The following is a 19,802-nucleotide window of genomic DNA, read 5'->3' on the forward strand; positions in this document are numbered from 1 at the left end:
AAACACCCTCCGACATAAATCACGGCAGGTTCCTCTATGACCCACATCCCAGAATATTGGAAATAAAATCAAAAATAAACAAATGGGACCTAATTAAACTTAAAAGCTTCTGCACAACAAAGGAAACTATAAGCAAGGTGAAAGTACAACCTTCAGAATGGGAGAAAATAATAGCAAATGAAGCAACTGACAAACAACTAATCTCAAAAATATACAAACAACTCCTGCAGCTCAATTCCAGAAAAATAAATGACCCAATCAAAAAATGGGCCAAAGGACTAAACAGACATTTCTGCAAAGAAGACATACAGTTGGCTAACAAACACATGAAAAGATGCTCAACATCACTCATTATCAGAGAAATGCAAATCAAAACCACTATGAGGTACCATTTCATGCTGGTCAGAATGGCTGCTATCCAAAAGTCTACAAGTAATAAATGCTGGAGAGGGTGTGGAGAAAAGGGAACCCTCTTACACTGTTGGTGGGAATGCAAACTAGTACAGCCACTATGGAGAACAGTGTGGAGATTCCTTAAAAAACTGGGAATAGAACTGCCTTATGACCCAGCAATTCCACTGCTGGGCACACACACTGAGGAAACCAGAATTGAAAGAGACACGTGTACCCCAATGTTCATCGCAGCCCTGTTTATAATAGCCAAGCCATGGAAGCAACCTAGATGTCCATCAGTAGACGAATGGATAAGAAAGCTGTGGTACATATACACAATGGAGTATTACTCAGCCATTAAAAAGAAAACATTTGAATCAGTTCTAATGAGGTGGATGAAACTGGAGCCTATTATACAGAGTGAAGTAAGCCAGAAAGAAAAACACCAATACAGTATAATAATGCATATATATGGAATTTAGAAAGATAGTAATGATAACCCTGTATACGAGACAGCAAAAGAGAGACAGATGTATAGAACAGTGTTTTTGACTCTGTGGGAGAGGGAGAGGGTGGGATGATTTGGGAGAATGGCATTGAAACATGTATAATATCATATAAGAAACGAATTGCCAGTCCAGGTTTGATGCAGGATACAGGACGCTTGGGGCTGGTGCACTGGGATGACCCAGAGGGATGGTATGGGGAAGGGGGTTCAGGTTGGGGAACACATGTACACCCATAGCAGATTCATGTCAATATATGGCAAAACCAATACAATATTGTAAAGTAATTAGCCTCCAATTAAAATAAATAAATTTATATTAAAAAAAATCAAAAAGTAAATCTTCAGGTTCAGATGATTTTACTACTAAACTTTACCTAACATTTAAAGAATAAATAAATTAAAATTAATTATTTAATTAAATAAAAATAAAAAATTCTACATAATTTCTTCCATATAATAGTAGGGGAAGGAACACTTCTCAACTCATTTTATGAAGCCAGTACTACTCTGATACCAAAACAGACAAAGGCAAATCAAAAAGAGGGTACTATAGGTGAACATCCCTCACAAACTTAGTTCTGAACAAAATATTATCAATCCAATTGAATTATATATTTAAAAAATCCACAACCAAGTGAAATTTATCCTATGAATGTAAGGCTGGCTCAATATTTGAAAATCAATCAATCCACCATGTGTAAAAATAGTCTAAAAGAAGAAAAACCACATACTCATTAATAGATGCAGGAAGAGACTCTGATCAAACAATAAAAACTCTCTGCAAAATCAAAATAGAAACAATTTCTTCAAGGTGATAAAGATATATACGTAAAAAAAATTTTAATGAAGAAAGACCAAATTCTTTCCCTATGAGATCAGGAACAAGTCAAGAATGTCCATTCTCAATAATCACATTCATTATCATACTGTCCCTAACCAGTGAAACGTGTTAAGAAAAAGAAATAAAGGGCATAGATTGGCACTCATAAAAGAAACCGTCCATATTCTCTGATGACCTGATTGTCTATGTATAAAACCAAGGAATCTACAAAACACTCCTAAACCTAACAAGTGAGCTTAGCAGGGTCAGAGGATAATAGGTCAACACACAAATATCAATCATTTTTCTATGTGCAATTAATAAACAACTAGAAATAAAAATTCCTTAAAGTTCCAAATCATGAAATGAAATACACACACACACACATTTAAATAGGTACTGGATCTGTATGTGCTCAGTCACTATGTTGTGTTCTACTATTTGCAGACCCGTGGACTGTAGCCCAGCAGGCTCCTCTGTCCATGAGATTTTCCAGGCAAGAATACTAGAGTGGGTTGCCATTTCCTTCTCCAATGGGATCTGTATAATGAAACCTAAAAATGGTGATAACATATATACACTATTATGCATAAAACAGATAGCTAGTGGGAAGCTGCTGTATTGCACATGCAGCTTAGCTTGGTGCTCTGTGATGACCTAGAAGGATGGGACAGGGAGGTGGAAGGGAGGCTCAGAGGGAAGGGATATGTATACATAGAGCTGATTCACTTCATTGTACAGCAGAAACTAAGGTAATATTGTAAAGCAATTATACTACGCTAGGAAAAATCAATGGAGAGGGCAATGGCAACCCACTTCAGTACTCCTGCCTGGAAAATCCCATGGACAGAGGAGCCTGGTAGGCTGCAGTCCATGGGGTCACTAAGAGTCAGATATGACTGAGCGTCTTCACTTTCACTTTTCACTTTCATGCACTGGAGAAGGAAATGGCAACCCACTCCAGTGTTCTTGCTTGGAGAATCCTAGGGATGGAGGAGCCTCGTGGGCTGTCGCCTATGGGGTTGCACAGAGTCGGACACGACTGAAGTGACTTAGCAGCAGCAGCAGGAAAAATCAAAGATCTAATTTAATGAAAAGAGATACTGTGTTTAAGTATTTGAAATCTCAGCATAATAACAATGTTAATTCTCTCCAAAGTGATATGTAGATTTAATGTAATATTGATAAGAATCACAGCAAATTTTTGTAGATATATAAAATATAATACAAAAGATTTTCAGGAAAGGCCAAACAGTTTAATAGATAAAATGCTTTTGGAGAAGAATATAGTTGGATGAATAGCACTATCTATATTGAGACTTTTTGTAAAGAGATATACACATAAGTCAATGGGACAGAAAAGAGTTCAGATATAAGCCAACAGAAGTATGACCACTTGACTTTTGACCAATGCACAAAAGGCAATTGAAAGATGAAAGAGTAGTATTTTCAAAAAATGCTGTTAGAACAATTAGTCATCTACATGCAAAAAATAATATAGATCTAAACTTTACATCTTATACAAAGAGTAACTCAAAATGGATCATAGATATGTGTAATATGTAAAATTACAAAAGTTTAGAAGAAAATATAAAATAAAATCATGTTTTGGGGTCAGGCACAGAGTTCCAGAAAAGACAGCAAGGGCAGGAACATTAAGAAAAACATGATAAATTTGATTTTAATATTTAAAATCTTATTTTCTGCCAAAGACATTGTTAAGAAAATGAAATGACTAGTTACAGTTTGGGAAAAACATTTGCAAAGAATATCCATCAAAGACATTTATCCAGAATATATAAAGAATTCTCAACAATTCAATAATAAGGAAACAACTCATATTTTTAAAAGAGGGTAGAGGGTCTGAACAAATATGTTATCAAAAAGACTGTAAAAATGCAACTAAGCACAGGAAAATGATCAGCATCATTAGCTATCCACGAAATGACAATTGAAACCACAATTAAACTACATGTCTATTAGAGTGGTTAATTTTTAAAAAGTATTAATATCAAATTCTGGCAATTATGTGGAGCAACTGAAATTCTCTTTGCTGGTTGGAGGGCAAAATGGCACTCTGGAGAGCAGTTTAGCAGTTTCTTATAAAGTTAAACACTTAAAATATGATGCAGTAATCCTATTCTGAGAGAAATAAAAGCTGCGTTTGTACATGAAACTCAGAACACATTTATTTATATTCATTATGCTTGGAAACAACCCAGTGTCCTTCAGTTGGTATACTGTGTTACCTCCAAACATGAAATATTACTAAGGAATTAAAAGAAACACACTGCTGATCACGCAACAGCATAGAAAAGATCCCAAAGGCACTATGCTCTGTGTAAGTAGATAATCTCTAAAGGTTACATACTATTTGATTCCATTCATATAATATTCTCAACGTGACAAAACAACAGTGATAAAGAATAGACCAGTAGATTTTCCCAGTAGTTATCGGCAGGCGGGGGGCGGGGGAGTGTGAGAGGGATGACTACAAAGGAAGAGTGTGAGGGAGTGTTTTGGGGTGATGAAACGTCTTGTATCGTGATTGTGCTGATGGTTAAGTGAGTTAAAATTCACAGATCTGTATATTTAAAAAGGTAAATTTACTGTATAATTTTTAAAAATTTGACTCACCATAGAGTAGAAGAAAAGGTGTTCTGATAGTGTCAAGTCATTAAACAATAAGTCGCCCTGTGGGCAAAAGCCCAGATTTTCTCGAATTTCAGTTATATTCTTTGTGATGTCATATCCATCAATAAAAACCTCTCCTCTGGTAGGAGGGTAATGACCTACAAACAAGCCAAAGACATGACAGAACTGAACTTTGGTAAGAAAGCATAAGATGTTGCAAGTTAACATCTCAAATTCAGCCTATTTGTGAATTACTCAAAAGAATTAACACTGTCTCTTGTAAAAGAATAGTTACAGGAAAGTATCAATAGTTACACCTCAGTGGCAGGATTAGCTGTCTTAAATTTCTTTTTATTTTCATTTTTGCTTAAATATATTAATTTTCTACAATGGATTGGGTTATATTGGTAATAAAAACATTTAAATATTTGCTATATTTCAATGTATTTGCATTGCGATCAGTCAATTACTACATATGTGAACCATATTAGGTACTGTGTAGATGCTAAGGAAAACATAAGATCTGGAATATGTAACTTTTGTCCTGAAGAAATTTAAATATTAATAACAATCAGTTCAGGTCTTGTGGGAAATTATTTGATAATATGTAAAAAATGAAACTATAAAACCATTTAAAACACTTGAATCATTGATCCTATTTAAGAATATATTCTTTTTTATTGAGATATTGACATATAACATAGTAATTTCAAGTGTACAATGTGATTTGACATTTGTATATAGTGTGAAATGATGAAGAAAAAAACTAGAGTTAACTAGAGTTAACATCCAGCACCATACAGTTATAATCTTTTTCTTACTGTTAGAACTTAAAGGTTTACTCTCTTAGCAACCTTCAAATTTACAGTACAGTAACTGTAGTCATCATGTTATACATTACAATCCCATGACTTGTTCAGGTTATAACTGGAAGTTTGTACCTTTGACCCCTTTCATCTGTTCAGCCTAGTCCCCATCCCCTGTCTCTGAGAACTACCAATATGTTTTCTGTATTTATGAGTGGCTTAAGTTGTTTTGTTTTTTTAGGATTCCACATAAAAGTGAGACTATGTAGCATTTGTCTTTATCTCATTTATTTTGCTTAGTATAATGCCCTTGAGGTCCATCCATGCTATCACAAATGGTCAGATTTGTTTCCTTTTTTATGTCTGAATAATATTTCACTGTACAATATACTACTTCATTCATCTATTTGCACTTTGAACACATTCCCAGGTGATGCTGGTGATGCTGCTGGTCAGAGGACCAGACAGTAAATTAGGGTAAAGGCTAACTTGCTTTGTAAAAGAGGCTGTGAAGAATTTTAAAGGCTTCCCAGGTGGCACTAGTGGTAAAGAATCTGCCTGCTAATGCAGGAGACACGAGAGACATGGGTTTGATGCCTGGCTCAGGAAGATCCCCTGGAGTAGGAAATGGCACACCACTCCAGCATTCTTGCCTGGAAAATTCTATGGGCAGAGGAGCCTGGTGCGCTATATATAGTCCATGGGGTCACAAAGAGTCAGACATGACTAAACAATTGAGACATGAGACATAAAAAAAGCTTAAATAGGACAGAAATTTTGCATTCATATGATAATTCCAAGATGAATTATCCAAGTTGGTAGGAAGATCAACTCCACGTTTTCCTTATCTAATCATCCATCAAAGAATATGTAGGTTTTTCATCTATGTCTTGGCTATTGTAAATAATGCCACAACAAACGTTGATGTGGGGGTGTGCATCTTTCTGAGTTAGTGTTTTCATTTCCTTCAGACATATATGAGAATTGGAATGGCTGAGTGATATGGTTGTTCTATTTTTATTTTATGAGGATCCTCCCTACTATTTTCCATAGTGGCTACAGCAATTTACATTTCCTGAAGGTTCCTTCTTCTCCACATCTCTGGCAATACTTGTTATTTCTTGTATTTTTAATAATAGCCATTCTAACAGATGTAACGGAGAAGGCAATGGCACCCCACTTCAGTACTCTTGCCTGGAAAATCCCATGGACGGGGGAGCCTGATGGGTTGCCGTCTATAGCGTTACACAGAGTCGGACACGAATGAAGCGACTTAGCAGCAGCAGCAACAGATGTAAAGTTATGTCATTGTGGTTTTGGTTTGCATTTCCCTGATGACAAGTGATGTTGAGCATATTTTCATGTACGTGTTGGCCATCTGTATGTCTTTATGAAAAAATGTCTCTTTAGATCCTCTGTCCATTTTTAATTGCTTTTTTTTGCTAATGAGTTATAGGAATTCTTCATATATTTTGGATATTAACTTTGTCAGAAATACATTTTGCAAATATTTTCATTTGGTAGGTTCCTTTTCACTTTACTATGCAAAAGTTTTTTAGTTTGACATAGATACACTTATTTTTTATTTTGTTGCCTTTGCTTTTGGAGTCAAATAGAGAAATTATAGCCAAGACTAATGTCAAGGAACTTGCTGCCTCTTCTATCTTCTGGAGTTTTATGGTTTCAGGTCTTATGTTCATGTCTTAAATGATTTTGAGTTGATTTTAGTATATGATGTAAAATAGTGGTTTTTTCATTCTTTTGCATGTGGCTGTCCAGTTTTTCCAACACGATTTATTGAAGAGATTGTGCTTTCTTCTTAGTTTATTGTTGGCTCCTTTGTCATAAATAATTAGTTGGACATATAAACGTGGGCTTATTTATGGGCTCCCTATTCTGTTCCATTGATTTATGTGTCCATTTCTATGACAATACCATCCTGATTTGATGACTATATTTTTGTAGTATTGTTTGAAATCAGGAAGCTTGATGTCTCCAGCTTTGTTCTTTCTCAAGACTCTTTGGATATTTGCAATCTTTTGTGGTTCCATACAATTTTTAGGATTGTTTTGTTGCTGTTAAAAGTGTCACTGGAGTTTTGATAAAATTGCAGTTAACCTGTAGATTGCTTTCGTTAATATGGTCATTTTAATGGTATTAATTCTTCCAATCCATGAGCATGAAATATCTTTCATTTATTTGTGTCTTCTTCAATCTGTTTTAATCATGTCTCATACTTTTCATTGTACAGGTATTCTAACTTCTTTGTTAAATGTATTCCAAAAGTATTTTATTCTTTTTGATGTAATTGTCTTTTTTCTACATTCCCCTTTCTGATAGTCTGTTATTAGTATATAGAAACAGAACAGATTTTAAAAAATTATTTATTTGACTGTGCCAGGTCTTCATTGCTGCATGCAAATTCTTAATTGCAGCATGTGGGCTCTAGTTCCCCAACCAGGGATCAAATCCAGGCTCCTTGCATTGGGAGTGTGGATCGTAGTCACTGGACCACCAGTAAAATTCCAGAAAAGATTTTTATACATTGATTTTGTATCTTAAAACTTAACTAAATTTGTTTATCAGTACTAATAGTTTTTTGAGATGTCTTTAGTGTTTTATATATATAACCATGTTGTCTGCAAATAGTGACAAATTTACGTTTTCTTTCATGATTTGGATGCTTTTAAATTTCTTTTTCTTGCCTAATTGCTGTAGGTAGCATTTCCAGTATTGTGCTGAATAAGAGTGGCAAAGTGGGTATCCTTGTCTTGTTCCTGACATTAAAAGAAAAACATTCAGCTTTTCTCTGGTGATGATGATATGACGTGTAGGCTTGCAATATGTGGATTTTATTATGTTGAGGTCATTTCCCTCTTACCCACTTTGTTGAGTCTGTATCATAAATGGATGCTCAATGATTTTTCTTCATCTATTTGGATGATTAAAAATATGTGCTCCAAAATGGAAAACTATATTCAAAGATATCTAAATCAGGCTATTTGACTGAAGACTCAAAAAAAAAAAAAAAAAAAAAAAAAAAGAAAAATGACTATGTTAATTACAGCATATTACCATATGGCTATTAAAAGGAACATTATACAACAATTAGAAATACCATGTCACTTTGGAAAAGACAAGAACATGGACTATAGAGTATTAGAGAATTTTAATGTGAAATTATGTTCTAAAAAGCAGAACACAAACTGTCATGTTACACAATCAGTTCAGTTCAGTCGCTCAGTCGTGTCTGACTCTTTGTGACCCCATGGACTGCAGCACGCCAGGCTTCCTTGTCCATCACCAACTCCCAGAGCTTGCTCAAATTCATGTCCATCAAGTCAGTGATGCCATCTAACCACCTCATCCTCTGTCATCCCCTCTTCTCTTGCCTTCAATCTTTCCCAGCATCAGGGTCTTTTCCAATGAGCCAGTTCTTCGTATCAGGTGGCCAAAGTATTGGAATTTCAGCTTCAGCATCAATCCTTCCATTGAATATTCAGGACTGATTTCCTTTAAGATTGACTGGTTTGATTTCTTTGCAGTCCAAGGGACTCTCAAGAGTCTTCTCAAACATCACAGTTCAAAGCATCAGTTCTTCCACACTCAGTCTTTTTCATGGTTCAACTCTCACATCTATACATGACTACTGGAAAAATTATAGTTTGACTATACAAACCTTTGTTGGCAAAGTAATAGCTCTGCTTTTTAAAATGTTGTCTAGGTTTGTTGTAGTTTTTCTTCCAAGGAGCAAGTGTCTTTAATTTCATGGTTGCAGTTACCATCTGCAGTGATTTTGGAGCCCAACAAAATAAAGTCTGTGACTGTTCCCATTGTTTCCCCATCTATTTGCCATGAAGTGATGGGACTGAATGCCATGATCTTGGAATGGGAGCGAGATCAAAGTCCACAATTATAGTAACAACCTTTTGCTTTCCCTTCTGTTAGCTTGTGTTAACAGCTGCTGCTCATCAACCACTGCTTCCACTTTTGTGATCTTGCCTGCCCTTTACATCCATGGGAACTTGGACTACCTGGGGAGGAGAGGGATCTGAGCTATTTGAGAGGGAAATTTACCCTGTATAACAGATACTCAGAACAAAGCCAGGGCACTCAGCTTCTGGAGGTGACTCCACTGAGCCTGCACCAGTGCTGAATAAACCTTGCTGCTCTGCATCTTTGAGTGCCACTTGTCTCTTCCATCACCACAGTTTCTATAACACTTTCTGGTGCATTGGCGGGAAGCCGACAACTGAGTTGCCCCTTGCGCTACCGTTGTCGGGGAACCGGAGAAAGCTGGGGCTGCTGCCTGGTGACAGACGAATAGATGCTGCCCAGGCCATTTGCCAGATCCCAACTCACTTGAAATGTGCCAGCCTCAGCCCATGCCACTTCCTGAACTGACTCAGGAGAGCAGAAGCGGGTTCCAGGACAGCACGTCAGACGAGTGAGTGTCCCGGGGATATCTGACAGAATCAGCACTCACCGTATGGTGGAAGGGGGGGGCCTGATCACCTCCCAGTGACAGGAGAGTCACTCAGAATAGGGTTTGTTCCCTTGGGTGGTCTGTCAATTCTGGTGTGTGTGGGAGAGTGACTGAGCTGAGAGCCAGCTCTCCACCATCTTCCAACTACGGAGCCTGAGTGGATCCTAACCTGTGTTTCCATGGAGATCTCATATGGCTCAGGACAGTGCCAGCCTCTGGGGGATTTAATCCCTCCCTGTGAGGCTGGTCCGGGTCTGGTGTTTATACTGACCTGCCAGTGCTAAGAGGTGCCTAAATCTCCGTAAGGGGAGCAGCCAGGTGGGCGAAAGTGAGTGTCTCCCTTTGTTTTCTTGTGCAACACTGCCTCAGGGTGGGAACTTTCACAAAATGGGCAACCTGACTTCTAAACCCACTGTCTTAGAGTATATGGTGAAGAATTTTAAGAAAGGATTGTTGGGGCTTCCCTCGTAGCTCAGGTGGTAAAGAATCCACCTGCAATGCAGGAGACCCCTGTTCAATTTCTGGGTAGGGAAGATCCACTGGAGAAGGGATAGGCCACCCACTCCAGTATTCTTGGACTTCCCTTGTGGCTCAGCTGGTAAAGAATCCACCCGCAATATGGGAGACCTGGCTTCGATCCCTGGGTTGAGAAGATCTCCTGGAGAAGGGAAAGGCTACTCTCTCCAGTATTCTGGCCTGGAGAATTCCATAGACAGTATAGTCCATAGGATCACAGAGAATTGGACATGACGGAGTGACCTTCACTTTCACTTTTCTCTGGGGATTATGGTGTAAAATTGAGTCCTGAAAAACTGCACACACTTTGTACCCTGGAGTGGCCCTCCTTTGGGGTTGTATGGCCCTCAGGAGGGACCTTAGATGTGCCCATAGTCTGAGCAGTGCATAGTCATAATGGGAGACCCTGGCCACCTGGACCAATTCCCATATATCAATCAATGTTTGGATATTGCCCAGTTAAGGCCCCTTTGGGTTCAATTCTATCCCACAGGTCAGAGACAGTGTAAGGTCCTAGTAGCTCAACCAAAGCAAAGGACCTTGCACTGAGAAGGAACCACCTGTCCTCCAGGGTGAGGCTGAAAAAATGCCTCCAATGCCCCCACCTTAAATCCTCATGGCTCCCTTGCTGAAAGCAGCAGATCTGCATTTACCAGACAGTCCACTGCCTTCTGTTTCACCTCTTCCTCCTGATGCTCCTGAAGTTATTGTGTCCCCACGGCATGCCACCCCAAAACCAATGGGTAGATGCCTCCAGTCTACCTCAGCAGTGCTACAAATGTCCTTATGAGAGACTTAAGGGCTGCAGCGCTTTCCTGCCGATGGGCCCTACAAGAGGGAGGACCCATCTTTTAATCGGCCTTTTTCAAGACTGATCTCCTTAAATGGAAACATCGCACCCCCTTGTACTCTGAAAAGCCCCAAGTGATGGTTGATCTCTTAGAATCCATCTTCCAGACACACTGCCCAACCTGTGTAGACTGCCAGCAGTTTCTCCTCACCCTATTCAATACAGAGAGCACCAACGAGTCAGAAAGTGGCTCCAGGCCAATGCCCCAGGGGGTCAATTAGACAGGGACACCTGGGCTCAGGAGAACTTCCTGAAGGAAGAGCCTCACTGGTACCCCAACACCGAGAGGGTAAGAAACCAGCTGGAGAGGTATCGACAGGCCCTCCTACAGGGGGTAAAAGCTGGGGCTAAGAAGCCTACTAACATGGCTAAGATCACTGAGGTGCTGCAAAAGCCAGATGAAAGCCCAGTCACTTTCTACGAAAGGCTGTGTGAGGCCTTTTGGGTCTTCACCCCTTTGTTCCTGAAGCCCCTGAAAATCAGTGGATGATAAATGCAGTCTTTGTGGGACAGGCTCAATCAGACATCAGAAAAAAATTACAGAGTTAGAAGGGTTTGCAGGTAAAAATGCCACAGAACTGCTAGAAATAGCCATCAAAGTCTTTGTCAATTGTGAACAAACAGCATGCTGAGAAGCAGAAAAGAAGATGAAGCTAGAAGCCACACTCTTGGCAGGTGCCCTGTCAAAGCCTGCACCCCCTGGCAGGACTGCCCCATAAGGCAAGAGATCCAGATCCGAAAAAGAGAGTTCCGCTCAGCCGAGATCAGTGTGCCTATTCCAAGGAAAAGGAACACTGGAAAAATAACTGCCCCAGTTGCCCTGAAAAGAAAACCAAAGCTGCCGGCCCCCCAAACCAATATCAACCTGAGCCACCCAGCACTAATCTGACTGGGCTAGCTGGAGCAGAATCCAAGTACTGAGGACTGGGCTCTCTTCAACTGGGCCCCCAAGAGCCCATGATCAGAATTAAAGTAGGGGGCCATCCAATGGACTTTATGGTGGATACAGACACTGAGCATTCAATGGTCACCCAGTAGATAGGCCCCTTCCTGGGAAAAGAAACTACCTTCATTGCGGCCACAGGTGTCCAGACCCACGGGCCATTTTGCAGTCCTCGACAATGTCAACTGGGCGACCTGCCCAACTGCCCTGTTCCCTTGATGGGAAGAGACCTGCTTGCTAAGATGGGAGCCCAGATTTCCTTTTCTGTTGACAGGTCAACTCAGCTAAAGCTAGCAGGACTGCCCTCCTCCTTGATTATGATTCTCGCTGTAAGGAGAGAAGAAGAACGGCACCTGTATTCTTCCCCTCCAGGGGAAAGGACCATTCCTCCTGAATTAGACACTGAGTACCCACTAGTTTGGGCCAAGAAAAATCCTCTAGGTCTGGCAAAACACTATGCTCCCATCCTGATTTATTGGAAACTGGGAGCTCGGCCTGCAAAACTGTGACAGTATCCAATGCCCTGGGAGGCCTGATTGGGAATCCAGGCTCATTGAGACAGACTACACCAACACGGACTTCAGATGAAATACCAGTCACCCTGGAACACCCCATTACTACCCGTGAAGAAGACAGGGACGCATGACTACCATCTGGTTCAGGACTTAAGAGCTGTAAACAAGGCAACAACTAGTCTGCACCTGGCAGTGTCTAATCCGTACGCTCTGCTAGGACTGATCCCTTCCACAGCCGAATGCTTTATTTGCTTGGACTTAAAAGATGTCTTCTTCTGCCTCTGAGTTGCACCTGTCAGCCAACCACTATTTGCCTTTGAATGGGAAAAAACCACACACAGGAAACAAGGAACAGCTCTCTTGGATGAGGCTTCCTCAGGGGCTCAAGAACTCCCCTATTCTCTTCAGTGGAGCTTTGGCCGCCGACTTGGATAAATTACACTGTGTCCTGCTGCAATATGTCGATGGACTTCTGCTGGCCAGCACAACACAGGCTTGATGCTTAGAAGGAACAAAGGGCCCCCTCTCCTTGTTCATGGAAGCTGGGTACCAGGTATCAAATAAAAAGGCACAAATCTGTAAAAGAAGAGTCAAATACCTAGGTTTCAACATCATGTGGGGCCGGTGAAGCTCAAAACTGAAAGGAAAGAAGCAGTTTGTGCCATCCCTACCCCTACCACTCACCAGAAGGTCTGCAAGTTCCTGGGAGCAGCAGGATTCTGCAGGATATGGATTCCTGGATTTTCAGACCTGGCTAGGTGCCTATATTAGGCTCTGAAAGGGGAGGAAAAGGCTTCCCTTAAGTGGGGACCAAGCCAAGAGGAGGCATATCAAACAGTTAAGGCAAAAATCTCCAAGGTCCCAGCCCTAAAGCTTCCTGATGTAACCAGAGAGTTCAATCTCTGTTCATGACAAGAACAAAATGGCCTTGGGAATCTTGACCCAAGAATTCAGACCTTGGCAAAGGCCAGTGGCCTACTTGTCTAAACAGATCAATTCAGTTGTGGCCGGGCCACCCTGCCTCCAAGCACTAACAGCCACTACCTTGCTAGTAAGGGAGGTTGACAGATTAACACTGGGGCAAAACCTAAATGTTAAGGTCCCACACTCAGTTGTAATCCTGATGGACATAGCTAAGGCCACCATTGGCTCATGCATGCACAGATGACTCAATATCAAGGGTTACTACGTGAAAATTCACAGGTAAAACTGGAAGTTGTATGGACTCTAAACACAGCTACCTTCTTACCAGATGAAAAAGGGCCCTTGGACCATGACTGCTTGGAAATACTAGATGAAGCATTTTTTACTAGACCAGATCTGACTGACAAGCCACTCAACAACACAGACCTGGTCCTATATACTGATGGTAGCAGCTTCATGGAAAATGGGAAGAGGATGGCTGGGTATGCTGAGGTGTCTGATTCTGAAATGGGAGAAGCAGAGGTGCTTCCTCAAGGATGGTCAGTGCAGAGAGTGGAGTTATGGGCACTAATCAGGGCACTGGAACTCAGCCAAGACCAGTGAGTCAACATCTATACTGACTTGTGGTATGCTTTTGTTACTCTACATGTCCACGGAGCCTTACACAAGGAAAGAGAACTCCTTACAGCAGAAGGAAAAGGCATTAAAAACCAAACCAAAAATCCTGAAACTTCTGGAAGTAGTATGGGAACCAAAAGAAGTGGCAGTTGTCCACTGCAAAGGCCACCAGAAGGGAGGTGACCCGGTGGCCAAAGGGAACTGCCACATTGATGCAGCCACCAAGGAGGCTTCCTGGGGACAGCTGCCAGACAAACCGAAAGTCCTGCTAGCCCTGAAGATACGCATTGCCCCTAGGTACTCTCCTGAGGAGGAAAAATGGATAAAAAAGGAACGGGGAACCAAGGCCAAGATGGAATGGTGGGTCACACAGGACCACAAAGTCTATGTTCCAGAACAGCTAGCCTACAAGCTGGTCCACCAGCAACATAAACTGACTCATATGGGCAAGACCACCTTAGAGACTTTGCAAGGTGGGTACTATCTCATTGCTGCCTCCCCACACTCTGTTCTTCTGTCTCCCAGCAGTGTGTAACCTGTTTACAAAGTAATGCCTGCCAGAGGCCTAGTAGGCCAGCAGGGACACAACATTGTGGACTATCCCCCTTTGAGGGTATGGAAGTAGATTTCACTGAAATCACCCCAAGTTGAAGATTTAGATACTTTTTAGTTTTTATCTGCACCTTTTCAGGCTGGGTGGGAAAGCCTTTCCTACCCGAACTGAAAAAGCAAGAGAAGTATCCAAGGCATTCCTGAAAGACATTGTCCTCAGGTATGGAATGTCTCTGACCACAGGGTCGGACAATGGACTGGCATTTGTAGCTGAGACAGTATAACAGGTGGCAAAGGCTTTGAAAATCCAGTGGAAATTGCATACTGCCTACCGTCCCCAGAGCTCAGGGAAAGTGGAAAGCATGAATGAACTCTCAAACAAACCCTAGAAAAACTGCCAGGAGACCAGCTTACATGTTGACATGTTGACCAGCTTACAGTGGCCCTCTTAAAGGTGAAGTGTTCAGCCCGGGCAGGGATAGGGTTTTCACCATTTGAAATCCTGTATGGACAACCACTCTCTCTAGTCAACTCAAGGGGGTACACCAGAGAACTAGGGAACTTGGACTTACATAGGCAGCTACAAGGGTTAGGACACCTAATCTCTCAAATACATGAATGGACAGTTGATAGAATACCCATATCCTTAGGCATAACAGTACATCCCACCAACCAGGGAATCAAGAATGGGTAAAGGATTGGAAAAAAGAGCCTTTAAAACCCATGTGGAAAGGGCCCTATTCTGTAATCTTAACTACTCCCACTGCTCTCAGGGTGGCAGGAATAGGCAACTTGGATCCATTACTCCAGAGTCAAACCTGCAAGTTTGTCTGATAGCTGATAGAAGTGGGAAATGACCCTCAGTCCGGAGCAATCCCTGTGCCTGACCTTGCAAAGAAGGAAACCACCATCCCGAAGCCCTGCTCTGGCCACATCAGAAGCTGGTCAGTCAACACGAGGCTGAAGCTTGAGGAACCAACAGGATGGACAAAAGGCCATATTGGTTATTAATTGGACTAGGACTCCCCCTATTCATCTTATTCAGAATTGGGCTTTACTCTGTTTTTCCCCAAGAGTGGACCTGTATCCTAAAACTTTCCCTCTGCTTTGCCTACTTCTTCATAGTTCTTGTTTTTTGGAATCTCCTACTGCGATCAGCTTGAATATGAAAACAGCATATTTTTGCCTTATAGTTCTGTTAAGTTGTAAAATCCCCTCCTCATCTGAGAGTCAGGATGATTGTTCTGAATGTATGGAATCTTTCTACCAATAAAGGAAATGGGTCCAAGGATTCACTTACTCTATATACCAACTGGCTGCATGTTATAGTTCAGCTTCCCTATGCACTCAGTTCAGTTCAGTTCAGTTCAGTCGCTCAGTCGTGTCTGACTTTTTGCGACCCCATGAATTGTAGCACGCCAGGCCTCCCTGTCCTTGGGAAGGAAAAATTACTGAAAGGGAAAAATTAGAGCCCTCAGAGTGAATGGCCTCTTTGGAGGATGGTTCTCTTGGCTAGGTTGGTTTAAAAAAATGATTGGGATGGTCGTAGTCATACTCGCTGGATGTCTGCTTATTCCCTGCTTCACACCCCTCCTAATCAGGGTTGTAACAGGTTTCATAGAGACAGTTGTCGAACAGAGGATGGCCACCCAGTTGCTGCTTTTCAAGGGATACCAGCAAGTGCCAGAAGATGATGCTCTCTGATGGCTGCAGATGCACCCTAAACATCAAGAGATGGGGATGAGATGGGAGCTAGATAAGGCCCCTAATTAAAGTAACAACCTTTTGCTTTCCCATCCATTATTTTGTGTTAACAGCTTGCTTGTTATATCCATGGGAACTTGGACTACCTGGGGAGGGGCGGATCTGAGCTGTTTGAGTGGGAAGCTTATGGTGTATAAAAGATACACAGAACAAAGCCTGGGTGCTCAGCCTTTGGAGGTGACTCCACAGAGCTGGCACCGGTGCTGAAAAACCCCTGCTGTTCTGCATCTTTGAGTGCCACTTGTCTCTTTCCTTCACCATGGTTTCTATAACAACCTTAGTTATTTGAATGCTGAGTTTTAAGCCAGTTTTTTCACTCTCCTCTTTCACCTTCATCAAGCAGCTCCTTAATTCCTCTTCTCTTTCTGCTATAAGGGTGGTGTCATCTGCATATCTGAGGTTATTGACATTTCTCCTGGATATCTTGATTCCAGCTTGTGCTTCATCCAGCCCAGGATTTCTCATGATGTACTCTACATATAAGCTAAATAAGTAGGGTGTCAATATACAGCCATGACGTACTCCTTTCCCAATTTGGAACCAGTTGGTTGTTCCATGTCCTGTTCAAACTGTTGCTTCTTGACCTGGATACAGGTTTCTCAGGAGGCAGGGAAGGTGGTCTGGTAGTCCCATCTCTTTAAGAATTTTCCACAGTTTGTTGTGGAATGTCAATGGCTTTAGTGTTCTCAATGAAGCAGAAGCAGATGTTTTACTGGAATTCTCTTTTTATATGATCCAGTAGATGTTGGCAATTTGATTTCTGGTTCCTCTGCCTTTTCTAAATCCAGCTTGAACATATGGAAGTTCACAGTTCATGTACTATTGAAGCCTGGCTTGGAGAATTTTGAGCATTACTTTGCTAGCGTGTTAGATGAGTGCAGTTGTGTGATAGTTTGAACATTCTTGTGGCTTCCCTAGTGGCTCAGATGGTAAAGCGTCTGCCTGCAATGTGGGAGACCTGGGTTCGACCCCTGGGTCATGAAGATCCCCTGGAGAAGGAAATGGCAACCCATTCCAGTACTCTTGCCTAGAAAATCCCATGGATGGAGGAGCCTGGTAAGCTATAGTCCATTGGGTCGCAAAGAGTCGGACACGACTGAGCGACTTCACTTCTTTCACTTTCTTTACTTTGAACATTCTTTGGCATTGCCTTTCTTTGGGACTGGAATGAAAACTGACCTTTTCCAGTCCTGTGGGCACTGCTGAGTTTTCCAAATTTGCTGGCATATTGAGTGCATCACTTTAACAGCATCATCATTTTAAAAAATAGTCAAAGTAAGTGAATAGACATTTCTTCAAAGAAGATATGTAAATGGACAATAGGTATATGAAAAGATGCTCAGCATCACTAATCATTAGGGAATTGTAAATCAAAACCACAATATGATAGCATCTCACATCTGTTAGGATGGCCATTGTTGAAACAAAGTATAGCAAGTGTTGGGGAGGATGTGGAGTAATTTGAACCACTGTACACTATTGGTGAAAATGTAAAATGGTGTAGCCACTGTGGAAAATAATATGAAAATTAAATACCATATGATCCAGGAGTCTCACTTCTATTTATCAAAAAGCACTAAGATTAGAATATTGAAGAGATTCTTAGATTAGATATTTCACTGTTATATTCATTGCAGTATTATGTATAATAGCCAAGATTCAGAACCTAAATATCCACCTACAGATGAGTTGATAAAGAAAATGTGGTATATACACACAATAGAATATTATCCAGCCTTTAAAAAAGGATAGGTGGAATGATGTCTGCATCATAGTGACATAAGATATCTCTCATTTTTATCCTCCTACTCAACAATAGGGCTTGCCAGGTGGTGCAGTGGTAGAGTCCACTTGCTAGTGGAGGAGACACAAGAGACACAGGTTTGATCCCTGAGTTGGGAAGATCCCTTGGAGTAGGAAAGGGCAACTCACTCCTATATTGTTTCCTGGAAAATCCCATGGACAGAGGAGCCTGGTGGGCTACAGTCCATGGCATCACAAACAGTCAGACACAACTGAGGACACACATACTCCACAATAACAAAATTGGCATTTATCCATGAACAAAAGTCCATCTGTGGACTCAAAGACTTAGAGAATGAACTTAACAGTTGCCTGTACACACTGCTATATTTAAAGTGGATAACCAACAAGGACCTACCCTATGGCACATGGAACTCTGCTCAACATGATATGGTAGCCTGGTTGGGAGGTGAGTTTGGGATGAGTGAAAATGTGTATGTGTGGCTGAGTCCCTTCACAGTTCACCTGAAACTATCACAACACTGTTCATTGGTTATACCCCAATACAAAGTAAAAACTTTAAAATATGGGGAAAAAACATGCCTCTGTGGAAGCTACGGCATCCAGCACCATGTGCCAAGGGATATGGGAGGAGTCATGCCCACCTGGATATCAGGTAAAAGGCAGTCAGATTTGAGTCAGTATTGAGTTAGATCTCAATACTGGTGATGAAAACTCCTTCAACCCCTATTGGCTGGCATCTGGTAGCATCTAGTAAACCCTGACTTAGGCAGTCACCCACAGAAGAGAGAGCCTTTATGAAAGCTTAAGTTTCCAAAGGAGAAGTTCCAGTACTCCAGTTGAGCAGAAAACAAGTCTGGAGACATTAAGAGTGGGTACAGGGAACAGCTGTTTGCCAGCAACACCCTTTCCCCAAGGCGGCAGGGACAAGGGAGACCTTGTAAATTCTCCTATAGGAAAGAGGGGGAGATGTCAAAGGATACAAACTTCAAGTCAGAAGGTGAATAAATTGTGGGGATCTAATGCACAGAATTGTAATATGGTTAACAATACTGTATTACATCCTTGAAAGCTGCTTTACAGTAGATCTTAAATGTTTCCAGCTCATAAAAGGTAATTATAACATGTGATAGAGGTGTTAGCTAATGCTACAATGGTAATGATTTTACAATATAAAAGTATATCAAATCAACATGTTGTATACCTTAAACTTACACAATGTTATATGTCAGGTATATCCCAATAAACCCAGAAAAAAAGAATGTGTTCCTTTTAGCAAAATTGTATTTGTATGAGAAAACAGAAACTTTAAGGGATTCACTAAATTAATGTCAATGTCTCAAAGAAAATCTAGAAATAAATCAAGTCTTTAGAATTGAAAAAATAAATTGGTCATAGATGTATGGGTTTATTTCTGGTCTCTCAATTTTATTTCATTGGTCTATTTGTTTATCCTTTGGCCAGCAACACATTGTTTTGACTTTTGTGATTAATGTAGCTTCAGAGTTTTATAGTCTGGAATTTTGACATCAAGTTGATTCTTATTTTTAAAGATTTTTTTGGTGACCTTTGTAATTCCATATAAATTGTAGGATCAGTTTTTCCAATTCTGCAAAAAAGGCAGTTGGAATTTTTATAAAGACTTGTTGAATTGTTAGATTGCTTTTGGTAATATTGACAACTTTAAATGTTCTGATCCATGAACATAT

At 40.9% G+C, this 19,802-nt stretch overlaps 1 protein-coding gene across 1 annotated transcript in view; it reads right to left on the bottom strand.

The window, feature by feature from the left end:
- Nucleotides 1–19,802, bottom strand: part of LOC102266332 (phospholipid-transporting ATPase ABCA3-like) — a 199,851-nt gene that overhangs the window by 99,179 nt on the left and 80,870 nt on the right. The window contains exon 12 of the mRNA XM_070362574.1: nt 4,359–4,487. Coding sequence (XP_070218675.1) covers nt 4,359–4,487 — 129 coding nt within the window. The remainder of the gene's footprint in view (nt 1–4,358; nt 4,488–19,802) is intronic.

This window comes from Bos mutus, chromosome 25, assembly GCF_027580195.1.
Source record: "Bos mutus isolate GX-2022 chromosome 25, NWIPB_WYAK_1.1, whole genome shotgun sequence".
NCBI lineage: Eukaryota > Metazoa > Chordata > Mammalia > Artiodactyla > Bovidae > Bos > Bos mutus.